A 13621-nucleotide genomic window follows, 5' to 3' on the forward strand; every position below is an offset into this window, starting at 1 on the left:
AACTCATTTAGTCTTTGCTTGTCTTGGAAACTCTTTATCTTTCCTTCTATTCTGATTGACAGTCTTGGTGGATATAGTAGTTTTGGCTGCATATTTTTCCCATTCAGCACGTTGAATATATCATGCCACTCTCTTCTGGCCTACCCCAATTTCTGTGGTCAGGTCTGCTGTTAACCTTATGTAGCTACCCTTATAGTTTAACAACTTTTTGTCCCTGGCTGCTTTCAGAATTCTCTCTTTATCTTTGTACTTTGCAAGTTTCACTATGATATGTCTTGGTGTTGACTTTTTTTGTTGTTGATTTTGAGGGGAGTTCTCTGTGCCTCTTGGACTTGAATGCCTGTTGCCTTCCGCAGATTAGGGAAGTTCTCAGCTATAATTTGTTCAAATAAACCTTCTGCCCCTTTTTCCTGCTCTTCTTCTGGGACTCCTATGATATGGATATTAATTGCATTTTGTGGAATTGCTGAATTCCCTAAGTCTATATTCATGATCTAATAATTGTCTTTCCCTCTTCTTTTCAGCTTCATTATTTTCCATAATTTTATCTTTTGTATCACCTATTCGATCCTCTGCCTCTTCCATCATCATTGTGATTACATCCAGTTGGTTTTGCATCTCAGTTATAGCATTTTTTTATTTTGGCCTGACTAGTTTTTAGGTCTTTTATCTCTGCAGCCAGTGTTTCTCTGGTGTCTTCTATGCTTCTTTCAAGCCCAGCTAGTATTTTTATGACTGTTTTCTAAATTATTGTTAAGATATATTGTTTATATCTGTTTTGGGTAAATCCCTGGCTGTGCTTTCTTCTTGATCTTTCTTTTGGGGAGAATTCCTCCATCTTGTCATTATGTCTAGGTTTCTGTCTTTCACATGTTATGAAAGTTTGTTATGTTTCCTACTCCTGAGAGTAATACTGTATTAAGAGGGGGTCATATATGAACCATGAGAGACTATGGACTCTGAGAAACAAACTGAGGGTTCTAGAGGGGAGGGTGATGAGAGGATGAGTTAGCCTGGTGATGGGTATTAAAGAGGGCAAATCTTGAATGGAAAAAAAAAAAAAGAAGGGGTCATACACTGTCCAGGGCCAGGCATTTCAGGAAGTGTTTCTGGTATATGCTGTGTGCACTCTGCTATTGTGTTTTGGCTGCTCTTTTCCACATGTCGGTCCTCTGCAGAGGTCCTCCTTCCTTGCAGGGGGGAGTGTTTGGACTTTTAACTAGGTGTGCTTTGATTTTTTGTTAAGATATATCTAAAAAAGGGGGGGGGAAGGCCTGATCCAAGAAAAGAGAAAAGGAAAAGGGACAACAAACAGACAAACAAAAAAGTGTAAGCCTGAGTCCAAAGAAAAAGAAAGAAGGAAAAAAGGAAAGAAGCCTGATCCAAAAAATGAGAAAAGGAAACAAATAAACAAACCAACAAATGAGCAATTAATATCCATATCATAGGAGTCCCAGAAGAAGAGCAGGAAAAAGGGGCAGAAGGTTTATTTGAACAAATTATAGCTTCTCCCTCTCCTCCCTGCTCCTGCTCTTTGGCTCTGTTTCTGTCTCTCTCTCAAATGAATAAAAAAAATGAGCCTGATTCCAAAGAGAAAAAGAAAAAATATGAGCCTGATTCCAAAGAGAAAAAGAAAAAAAGAAAAGAAAAAATAAAAAACCAGTTCCACCAGAACTGAAGCTGAGACTTTGGGGCACTCTGTGATTGGTAGACCTGGTACATGAGGGGGGGCTGTGTTGGTCTTCTGAGGGAGGGGCCCGCTGCTCTGTCTCACAGTCAGAACTGCCCTTGTAAAGATGCCCTTGCCAGGCATAGGGGGCCAGGGTTTGGTGTAAGGGACTTCAGCCTCCACTGGAGGTGCTGTGTTTCCCTCTGAAGTCTGACAGGGTGTGTCTTTGGGGGGTGGAAGATGGTGTCACCCCGCCCTCTCATCTCCAGGGAGGGGTACTCACAGCCTCCCTGTTTAGGCAGCCCTCACAGAAAAGAGAACAATCTCCTTTCCTCTGCCCCAGGCTTTCATCAGATCCATGCCCTCAATCTGTCTGTGTCCGGTCATGGGCACGCCTGGCACCACAGTTCTATGTTTTATCTTTGGCCCATGGCTGGGTTTTAAAACTCCATATCTTAAAGGGCATGGCAAGGTGTGGACCTGTTCCCTCCCCTGGAGAAGAGCCTCACAGCATTGTGCCCAGCACTGTTCTGTCCCAGAAGAGCAGTTGCCTAGGCTGTACAGATGCCTGGAGTCTATGGTGATGCACAGGGAAAAGCTATGACCAGTTTATCAGCCCTCTGCCCGCACCTCTGTCCCCTGCTGTTGAACTGCTGCTCTGTGGCGCCTGGTGGGCCTTTTGTCCTTAGAGAGGCAAAAGCCCTCTTCCAGGGGCCCCTGGGTGGCTCAGTCAGTTAGCGTCTGCCTTCGGCTCAGGTTGTGATTCTGGGGTCCTGGGATCCAGCCCCACATCGGGCTCCCTGCTCCGTGGGGAGCCTGCTTCTCCCTCTCCTCCCAGCTCCTGCTCTTTGGCTCTGTTTCTGTCTCTCTCTCAAATGAATAAAAAAAATCTTAAAAAAAAAGCCCTCTTCCAAATGTACTCTGGGAAGGGGAGCTTTCTCTCCCAGTGCCACCCAGGGGATTTGCACACCACGACGTCTTGCAAAGACCCTCCCGCTACTCTCTCCCTCCCTTCCCAACTTTGTTCTAAGAAGAGTGCTCCCTCTTCTCTGTGGCACCGCAGCTTTTTTCTCCCCCAATTCGTGGCTCTGAAACTCACATCTGCCATGTCCTCTCCCTCCAATTGTGCAGATTGTTTCCTTAATCCTCAGATTGATTTCCTAGGTGTTCAAAATGATTTGATGTTGAGCTAGCTGTGTTCCAGGGAGGAGGAAGCCCAGGGTACCCCTACGACTCCACCATCTTAAGTCCTCCTAGAAATTTAAGTATTTTCTCTCATTTAGTTAATAGAATGTGAGGTTTCTGATGGCAAAGATTATGTATCTTAGTATCTTTCTTCTCTCAAGGCACTAGGCATTCATTGTTTACCTCTGGTAAATACCTACTTATAAATTCAGAATTATTTGGAATGACATGGTGGCTATTGACTCTAGTATTGCACAAATTAAAAAAAATCACAAATGTTCTTAGCCTTGTATCTGTGACTGAAAAACTAATACAATAATTAATATGTGTGAAATGTGCCAACGTTAGCATGCTACAGTGGGTTTACTTGCAATATGTTTCTGCAATGAGTTTCTTCTTTCTTGTAGGACATTTTTTTTAGAGATTTTATTTATTTATATGAGAGAGAGAGAATGAGAGATAGAGAGCACAAGAGGGAAGAGGGTCAGAGGGAGAAGCAGACTCCCTGCTGAGCAGGGAGCCCGATGTGGGACTCGATCCCGGGACTCCAGGATCATGACCTGAGCTGAAGGTAGTCACCTAACCAACTGAGCCACACAGGCACCCTCTTGTAGGACATTTTTAAAGCTGGAGATACTAATGAGGATTCAAGATTGGACTTTGGAGAATTTTTGCAGTACCTTAAAGACCACGAGAAAAAAATGAGGCTGGCATTTAATAGTCTGGACAAAAATAGTGATGATGTGTGTTTGTGTTTTATTACAATTAGCTTAACATGAATAATAGTCAGTACTAAAGGACATTGTTTTATCAGCCTTTAACTTCCTCATACCATCAGAGATTCAGTTATTTCTATTGCATGTCTAGTAGGAGAGTATTATATAAACTATATTTATTATTGTTATAATTTTTGTGTGGCTACTATATTTTTAAAGATTTAATTCATTTATTTGAGAGAGAGAGAGAGAGCACAAACAGGGGGAGGGGCAGAGGGAGAAGAGAAGCAGACTCCCCACTGAGCAGGGAGCCTGATGCAGGGCTCCATCCCAGGACCTCGGGATCACAACCCATGCTGAAGGCAGATGCTTAACTGACTGAGTCACCCAGGCACCCCTGGTTACTATTTTTTAAATAAAGTAATTTGTCCTCTGAATTTAAAGCTTCTTGGCTTAGGGAGTAGGCCTCTCCACTCTTTTGTAATGTATGAGCTGAAAGTATCATGGTAATTTAAAAAAATGCCATTGTTTACTTGCTGATTTTGAAAATATTTTGGTTGCAGGAAAGTTAGATAACACAAAGACCTTAAAAGAAAGTAAAAGTTACTTGTAACCCTGCTGTCTGGAGATCAGGTTTAACATTTTAATATATTTTTATAGTTTCTTCTAGACTTTTTATTTCTTTCTTTCTTGGTTTCTCTTTCTCTCTCTTTTTTTTTAAGCATACACTTTTTTAAAAAAAGATTTTATTTATTAATCAGAGAAAGAGAGAGAGAGAGAGAGCACAAGCAGGGGGAGTGGCAGGCAGAGGGAGAGGGAGAAGCAGGCTCCCCGCCGAGCAAGGAGCCCCACGTGGGGCTCGATCCCAGGACTCTGGGATCATGACCTGAGCCTAAGGCAGATGCTTAACCGACTGAGCCACCCATGCGTCCTTCTTTCTCTCTTTAAATGAAATTGTAGTCACACTACATATAGTTTGATGCCCTACTTTTTTCTTTTAATGTTATAATGTAAGCATTTGCATTTCATTTAATATTCTTCACATAGTCTTTAATGACTCTGAAATATTCCATTTATGAGTAGACTTATCTAGTCATTCCTGTATTTTAAGACATTTGGGATGTTTCCAAATTTGTACTCTTATACATAGTGTTGTGATAAATATCCATGCTGATTTACAGAGGAAAGGTGTACTTTGTCACAAACCCTTAAATCATAAAGACTGTAGGTAAAAGTAGAATAACATTTCCACATATTCTGTGTGTGAATACTGGGCTTTGTTTATAGGGTAAATAAATATGTCTCATACATATGTATGCTATTTATAAATGTATGCAGATGCAGCTGTAGTTCATAAAATATGAAATAAAGATGTGACTGAATTTATAGTAGTTTTTTGATGTTATAGATTTTACAGCTAGGTGACATTAAGTTGATTTTTTTTTAACATGAAAATGTCCTCATATTTTAAAAGATGAGTAGCCTCAACTCTTTGTTTTACATGGTGGTGGGGGTGGGGGGGAAATCAAAGATTTTTTGGACTTGGAGAGCAGCATGATGAGTTAAACATTTTAGAGTTTGAGGAGCATATGGAATACTTAATTTCTCCTTCACAACATTCAGCACTTTGCGACTGAGATGCATAGTAGGCTTGTATTAAATATATCAGTTGACTTGAGTTATTTAACATAGGATATGGTTGTATTAAAAAGAGTTTGTGTTCTATTATATTTTAAGTATGTTATTTCTTTAAAAACTTACCTTATAAAATGTTGAGTGGCCTTATTTTCATGCCCCTGAATCAGATCTTCAGAGTTAGCTTTTTAATTTTTTCCAAGTAGGTACAATAATCTAGATCTGTTGTAGATCTAAAATCTCTTATTGGAAACCCTTAGGGTAAAATGTGTTTAGAAATTTGGAATTTGGGTTTTAGAAAAGCAACAGAATGCGTGTATGATATATTATGTAATACTCCAGGTGGGGTTTGGGGCATTACCATGCAATTGTAAATGTGAATATTTCTTCAGTGAAACAAATGAATAATCACACAAAATCAGATAAGTAATTGGCTACCAAATGAGTTTTGGTGCCAAATTTATAAAAAGTCTTTTAGTTTTCAGAGCTTTTAGCCTTTGTGTTGTGAATATGGGATTATAGGTCTAAAAAACATGGGCCTTTTAAAGACTATTGCATTCTAAGAATATTTTGTCTTGTTATCTTTTCAGATAATTTAATTTGACTTTTTTTCACTTTTTAAAGGAATAATAGAAACTTCAGAAATAATTGCTGCTTTGAAATCACTGGGTATAAATATTTCTGAAGCTCAGGCAAAAAAAATTCTACAAAGGTCAGCCCTTTTTCTTATTTTTGATAGTTTTTATTTTTATTTAATATTCCAAGGTAGAAATTAATTGCTATAGTTGTAGCCCCTTCTCCCTGCCTGCCTCCCTCCCTCCTTTCCTGCATGCCTGCCTTTCTTTTTAGGTTTGATAACATTAGCTTTTATTGACAGTGTTATAAGAAAGATCCCTAAGAGATTTATTGAATTGTGAGAATGCTATTGACTAAATCATAAATTGTTCACACGTTACAAAGTCCCTAGAATAAAATTCTGCCTGCTTTAGTTTAAAGAATAGGTATAATTCTCTTAAGCAATTGATTTAAAAATTTTAATTTTTAATTTTTTTAACATACAAAAATCTGTACAAAACTGACATATGCAACTTGATGAGTTTGGAGGTAATTTTACATCTAGGAAACCATTACCACAATCTAGGCCATAAACCTATCCATCCCTTCCAAAAGTTTCCTCCCACCACCTTATTTATAACTATTATTTTTTTGTGATAAGAATACTTTTTTGTAGTTAAAACTTAAATTTCTTTCTTTTTTATTGAGGTATAATTGACATATAACATTAGTTTCAGGTGTACAATGTAATGTTCTGATATTTGTATATATTGTGAAATTATCATCACAATAAGTCTAGTTAACATCTGTCACCATATGTAATTAAATTTTTTTTTCTTGTGATGAGAACTTTTAAGATTTACTCTCATCAGCTTTCAAAAATATGCAGCACGGTATTATTAACTATAGTTACCATGTTGTACATTACATTCCCATGACTTATTTTATAACTGAAGTTTGTACCTTTCAACCTCTTTCACCCATTTCACTCATCCCCTAAACCTCCACCTCTGGCAACCACCCACCAATCTGTTCTATCTATGAGCTCTTTGTTTTTTTTAAAGATTTCACTTATAGGTGCGATCATGTGGTATTTGTCTTTCTCTCTCTGACTTGTTTCACTTAGCAAAATGCCCTCAAGGTCCATCTATGTTGTCTCAAATGTCTAGATTTCCTTTTGTTATGGCTGAATAATATTCCACTGTGCACACATACACATTGTGTGTGTGTGTGTCTGTATACACACACACATACCACATTTTCTTTATCCATTCATCCACTGGTAGACCCTTAGGTTGTCTCCATGTAAGAACAATTAACATAAGATCTACTGTCTTAGCAACTTTTAAAATATTCAACAGGGTATTCTTAGTACTTATTCTTAGAGTATTTGTTATAAATGTTATAAGCACTATTTTTGTTTTAAATTTTAGCATTGATAGTGATGGAACGATGACAGTAGACTGGGATGAATGGAAGTACTACTTTTTACTTCATCCTGCAACAAATATTGATGAAACTGCTCATTTCTGGAAGCATTCTACTGTAAGATTGCTTTGGATTCTACTCTATTTTTATTTTGCCGCAAATGTCATAGCTGTTATTATGATTATGTAACCTCTATAATACTTCCAGCCTCAGTGACTAAAATAACAGTATTCTCTCCTTATAATGTTCTACTAATTGAGCAATGAGTGTTAGTATTAAATGTACAAACATAGCTACTACAATTTCTTTGTTTACTAAAACCTAGAACTTAAAGTATATACTCATCCACTGAAAGGGCCTACTTTGTGTTGAGAATAAATTAATCTAATGTAGTTAACTGTCCTAGGAAAGTGGAAAAATAATATACTTTTCTTTTTTCACAGAGTATATCAGAGATGATATACTCAGCTTTCTGTCATGGGAAATGTAAAGTCAAAGATTAAGATTCAAAATTTCAGAATCAGAAAGGATCAAAAATATAATCTACCTGTTCTTTTTATGTAAGCACTTGACTCAGAGTTGTGAGGAACAAATGAGGCTTTTTAATCGAAAACTTGTTTTTTCTTTTTTAGATCTCGATGCAGGGGGTTAAGTTAATCATTTATTCATGGCATACTGTTTGCATCCTCCTCTTCATAGAACAATATAGGGGAGGACAAAGAGCCTAGGCTTCAGAGTCAGATGTCTAGGGTTGAATTTCACTTCTGCCACCCACTAGCTTTATAATCCCTCTGTGCCTCAGTTTTCTCAGTTATGTACTGGGGATAATAATGGTAAGAGTTTTGAGAATTAAATTAATACATTAGTTAGTGAATTTAGAAAAGGGCTGGGCAGGTAATATATGTCTTCAATAAATGTTACTTATTATGATAGGCACTTATGTTAATATGTGTAGTCTGTGTCTTGGATATGTGTATATTCTTAGGAATCATGTAGTTTTTCATGTGTGTGTGTATTTAATTTACATAGGTAGTATTCTGCTGAAGTCCACAACTGATTTCTTGCTTTGTTCACTCAGTGTTATGATTTTAAGATTTGTCCTTGTTGTTATGCATTCATCTAGTTTATTGCTTCTAACCACTACAATAGTATGCATTTAACACATCTTCTTTATCCATTTCCCTAGTAACAGACATCTAGATCTTCTGCAACTTCATCCAAAAAACAAAAAAAACTTTCCTCTTTTGTACCTTGGAGAATTTCACCTGGATTTCTGAGTCAAAAAGAATATGCATTTGCAATTTTACAGAGGTTATCCTAGTCTTAATTCTATGAAAGATAGCCATGTTATTTCCCAAATGACTTTCTATACCAGCTTACATTCCCACCAGCAATGCATGAATATTGCTTGGTATTATCCAATTTTCTAATATTTTCCACTCTGTTGGGTATAGAGTGGTATCTTGTCTTAATGTGCATTTCTAACATGTCTTCATAGAAATACTAGAGATTCACATGTTCTTTTCTACAAATTGTCTATTTTTATCTTTGTCTATTTTTTTCAAGATTTTTTGAGACAGAATTGACATACAACATTGTGTAAGTTAAGGTGTACAACATGATATCTGATATACTTATGTATTGTGAAATGATTGTCACATTTCCCTCCATAACCCTCGCATAATTACCATTTCTTTTTTGCAGTGAGAACATTTAAGATTTACTCTCTTAGCAACTTTCAAGTATATAATACATTATTAACTGTAATCACCATGCTGTACATTTGGTCCCCAGAACTTATTCACCTCATAACCAGAGGTTTTTCTCCTTAGACCAACATCTTCCCATTTCCCTCATTTCCCAGCTCTTGGCAACCACCATTCTACTCTGCTTCTATGAATTTGCCTTTTTTTAGATTCCATATTTAAGTGATGCTGTACAGTATTTTTCTTTCTCTGTTTGACTTATTTCATTTAGCATAATGTCCTTGAAGTCCATCCATATTGTTGCAAATAGCAGGATTTTCTTCTTTTTTTTCTTTTAAAGATTTTATTTATTTATTTGAGAGAGAGAATGAGAGATAGAGAGCACGAGAGGGAAGAGGGTCAGAGGGAGAAGCAGACTCCCTGCTGAGAAGGGAGCCCAATGCGGGACTCGATCCTGGGACTCCAGGATCATGACCTGAGCTGAAGGCAGTCGCTTAACCAACTGAGCCACCTAGGCGCCCAGGATTTTCTTCTTTCTAATGGCTAAATAATAATCCATTGTGTATATATACTGCATCTTTATTTATTCATCCACAGGTGGACACTTAGATTGTTTCCATAACTTGGTTTTTGTGAATAATGCTGCAATGAACATGGAGGTACAGATATCTTTTTGAGATCCCGATTTCTTTTTTTAATGCTTTATTCGAGGGAGGGAGAATGAGAGAGAGAGAGAGAGTGAGAGAGAGAGAGCACACTTACGCAAACAGGGTGAGGGGCAGAGGGAGAGGGAAACAAGCAGATTCCATGCTGAGCAGGGAGCCTGACTTTGGGCTCAATCCCAGGGCCTTGAGATCACGACTTGAGCAGAAATCAAGAGTCAGACGCTTAACCAACTGAGCCACCCAGGCGCCCCTGAGATTCTGATTTCATTTCCTTTGGCTTTATACCAATAAGTGGAATTTCTGGATATGACAGTTCTTTTTTAATATTTTGAGGAACTTCATACTGATTTCCACAGTAGCTATACCAATTAAATTCCCACCAACAATGCAGAAGGGTTCCTTACCTTCTCTCTCCATCCTTACTAACACTTGTTGTCTCTTGTTTTGTAGGTAGTAGCCATTCTAACAAGAGGTAATATCATTGTGATTTTGATTTGCATTCCCTGTTGGTTAGTAATGTGGACCATCTTTTCATATACATGTTGGCCATTTGTATGTCTTTTTTTTTTGAGAAATATCTATTTTGTTGTTCTGCCCATTTTTTTCATTAGATTGGTTTTTTTTGTTGTTATTGAGTTGTATGAGACCCTTATATATTTTGGATATTAACCCCAAATCAGATATATGGTTTGTAGGTATTTTCTGCTATTCTGTAGGTTGCCTTTTTTCATATTGCTGATTGTTTCTTTTACTGTATAGAAGCTTTTAAGGTTGATGTAGACCCACTTATTAATTTTTGCTTTTGTTTTCTTTTTAGAAAGAGAGAGAGAGAGCAAGAGGTGGGGCAAGGGCAGGGGGAGAGAGAAAATCTTAAGCAGGCTCCACGCTCAGTGTGGAGCCCCGATTTGGGGCTCCATCTCATGACCCTGAGATCATGACTTGAGCTGAAATCAAGAGTTGGATGCTTACAAAAACTTTTTGCTCTTGCTAATTATGCTCTTGGCATCATACCCAAAAGGTCATTGCCAAGACCCATATCAAGCAGCTTTTTCCTTGTTTTCTTTAAGGAGTTTTACAGGTTCAGATCTTAGGTTTAAGTTTTTAATCCATTTTGAGTTAATTTTTCTGAGTGGTTTAAGGTAGGGGTCCAATTTTATTCTGCTGCGTGTGATTATCCAGTTTTCCCAACATCATTCTTTTAAAAGACTATTCTTTGCCCATTGAATATTCTTGGCTTCTTTGTCAAATATGAGTTTACCATATATGTGAGGGTTTATTTCTGGGCTCTCAATTCTGTTCCATTGGTTTATGTGTCCGTTTTTGTGCCAATGTCATACTGTTTTCATTACTATAGCTTGAAATCAAGGAGTATAATGCCTCCAGCTTCGTTCTCTCTCAGGATTGCTTTCACTATTTGAGTTTTGTGTTTCCATATGCATTCTAGGATTTTTTTTCTCTATTTCTCTGAAAAATGCCATTGGAATTTTGATAGGGCTTGCATTGAATCTATAGACGGCTTTGGGTATGTGGACATTTAACAATATTAATTCTTTCAGTCCATGAGCATGGTATATCTTTCCATTTATTTGTGTCATATTCAATTTCTTTCATCAATGTTATCCAGTTTTCAGTGTGCAAGTCTCTTACCTCCTTGGTTAAATTTATTCATAACTATTTTATTGTTTTTGATGCTATTATGAATGAGATTGTTTTCTATATTTCTTTTTCAGATATTTTGTTGTTAGTGTATAGAAATGAAACTGGTTTTTATATATTGATTTTGTATCTTGCAACTTTGCTGATTCCATTGATTAGTTCTAACAGTTTTTTTGGTGGAGTCTTTAGGATTTCTTATATACAAGATCATGTCATTTGCAACAGAGACAATTTTACTTCTATCGTTCTGATTTGGATGCCTTTTTTTTTTTTTTCAGAGAGAGAGAGAGAGATTGATCAGGGAGGGGCAGAGGGAGAAGGAGTGAGAGAATCTTAAGCAGGCTCCACACTTGGTATGGAGCCTGATGTGGGGCTTGATCTAATGACCCTGAGATCATGACCTGAACTGAAATCAAGAGTCAGAGGCTTAACCAACTGAGACACCCAGGCACCCCTGGATGCCTTTTATTTCTCTTTCTTGCTGAGGCTAGGACTTTCAGTACTATGCTGTATAGGGTTGGTGAGAAGAATTGTCACCGTTGTCTTGTTTCTGATCTTCAATGAAAGGCTTTCAACCTTTAACCATTGAGTATTTTGTTACCTATGGGCTTGTAATATATGGCCTTTAATATGTTGGGTTATATTCATTCTTTACCCAACTTTTTGATAGTTTTAATCTTGAAAGGATGTTGAATTTTGTCAAATGCTTTTTCTGCATTTATTGAAATGATCATATGATTTTTATCCTTAATTCTGTCAACGTGATATATCACACTTTTTGATTTGTGTATGTTGAACCATCTTTGCATCCCAGGGATAAATCCCATTTATCATGATCCTTTTAATGTGCCATTGAATTGTATTTGCTAATATTTTGTGGAGGATTTTTGCATTTATGTTCATTAAGGCTATTGGTTTGTAGTTTTCTTGTAGTGTCCTTGTCTGACTTTTGTATCGGGGTAATGCTAGTATTATAAAAATGAGTTTGGAAGGGTTCAATTCTCTTCAGTTGTTTAGTAGAGTTTGAGAATGATTGGCATTAATTCTTCTTTAAAATTTGGTAGAATTCACCAGACCGTCTGGTCCTGGGCTTTTCTTTGTTGGGAGATTTTTTAAATTAGTGATTCAATTTGCTTTCTCATTATTGGTCTGTTCAGATTTTCTCTTTCTTCATGATTCAGTCTCAGTAGGTTGTATGTACCTAGGAATTTATACATTTCTTCTAGGTTATGCAATTTATTGGTGTATAATTGTTCAGAGTAATGTCTTATGACCCATTGTAGTTTTTTGGTATCAGTTGTAATGTCTCCTCTTTTGTTTCTGCTTTTATTTATTTGAGTCTTCTCTCTTTAGTTAGTCTAGCTAAATGTTTGCCAATTTTGTTTATCTTTTAAAAAAAACCCAGCACTTAGTTTTGGTGATCTTTTGTTTTTTGTTTGTTTTTGTTTCTGGTCTCTACTTCACTTATTTCTGCTCTGATCTTTATTATTTCCTTCCTTCTGCTAACTTTGGTCTTAGTTTTTCTTTTTCTAACTCCCTAAGGTTTATTTATTTATTATTATTATTATTTTTTATTAGTTTCAGGGGTAGAATTTAATGATTCATCAGTTGCATATAACACCCAGTACTTATTACATCAAGTGTGTCCTTAATTCCCATCACCCAGTTACCCCATCCCCCACCCCCCCTCTAGCAACCCTCTGTTTCCTAGAATTAAGAGTTTGCCTCCCTCTCTGTTTTCATCTTATTTTATTTTTCCTTCCTGTCCCCTATGTTCATCTGTTTTGTTTATTAAATTCCACATTTGAGTGAAATCATATGGTATTTGTCTTTTTCTGACTGACTTATTTCACTTAGCATAATACTAGTTCCTTAAGGTTTAAATTTAGATTGAGGTTTTTCTTGTTTCTTGAGGTAGGCCTGTATTGCTATGAACTTCCCTCTAAGAACTGCGTTTGCTGCATGCCATAAGTTTTGGTATATTGTGTTTCCATTTGTCTTAAGATTTTTTTTTATTTCCCCTTTGATTTCATCTTTGACCCATTCAGGGGCCTTATTCTCTCTATTATCTCCTTTATGTTTTGTATTTAAATATCCTGCATTTAAATACAACATTTAACATATTTAAGCCAGTACCTTTTACAAAAAAATGTAATCCTACTGAAGTCCCATCTTAGCTACCTTATCCTTTTTCTCTCTTCATGGCTATACACCCATTCACTTCTCAGCTAACTGGCTTTGCTTTCACCACTTTGTAGAAATTCTTTTACTAAGCCAGTCTCTCTCCAGTTTCTATCCACTGTTAGTTCAGTGGATATTTTCTAGATCTTACCACTCTCTTTTTTTACATGTTCTCTTCAGCTGGCTTCCTTGACACTACATTCTCCTGGTTTTCTTCCCACCTCT

The 13621-nt window shown here is 36.9% G+C and overlaps 1 protein-coding gene across 2 annotated transcripts in view; it reads left to right on the plus strand.

The window, feature by feature from the left end:
* The window catches only part of LOC112824627 (mitochondrial adenyl nucleotide antiporter SLC25A24-like), a 75141-nt gene that overhangs the window by 31963 nt on the left and 29557 nt on the right, over window positions 1-13621 (plus strand). For both annotated transcript variants that reach the window (XM_073896213.1, XM_073896215.1), the window contains exons 2-3: window positions 5830-5917; window positions 7194-7305. In XM_073896213.1, coding sequence (XP_073752314.1) covers window positions 7213-7305 — 93 coding nt within the window. In that variant the 5' untranslated portion in view covers window positions 5830-5917; window positions 7194-7212. The remainder of the gene's footprint in view (window positions 1-5829; window positions 5918-7193; window positions 7306-13621) is intronic.

The sequence above is a fragment of the Callorhinus ursinus genome, unplaced genomic scaffold (assembly GCF_003265705.2).
Source record: "Callorhinus ursinus isolate GAN/ISIS: 27379988/994484 unplaced genomic scaffold, GSC_fseal_2.0 scaffold9, whole genome shotgun sequence".
NCBI classification, from domain to species: Eukaryota; Metazoa; Chordata; class Mammalia; order Carnivora; family Otariidae; genus Callorhinus; species Callorhinus ursinus.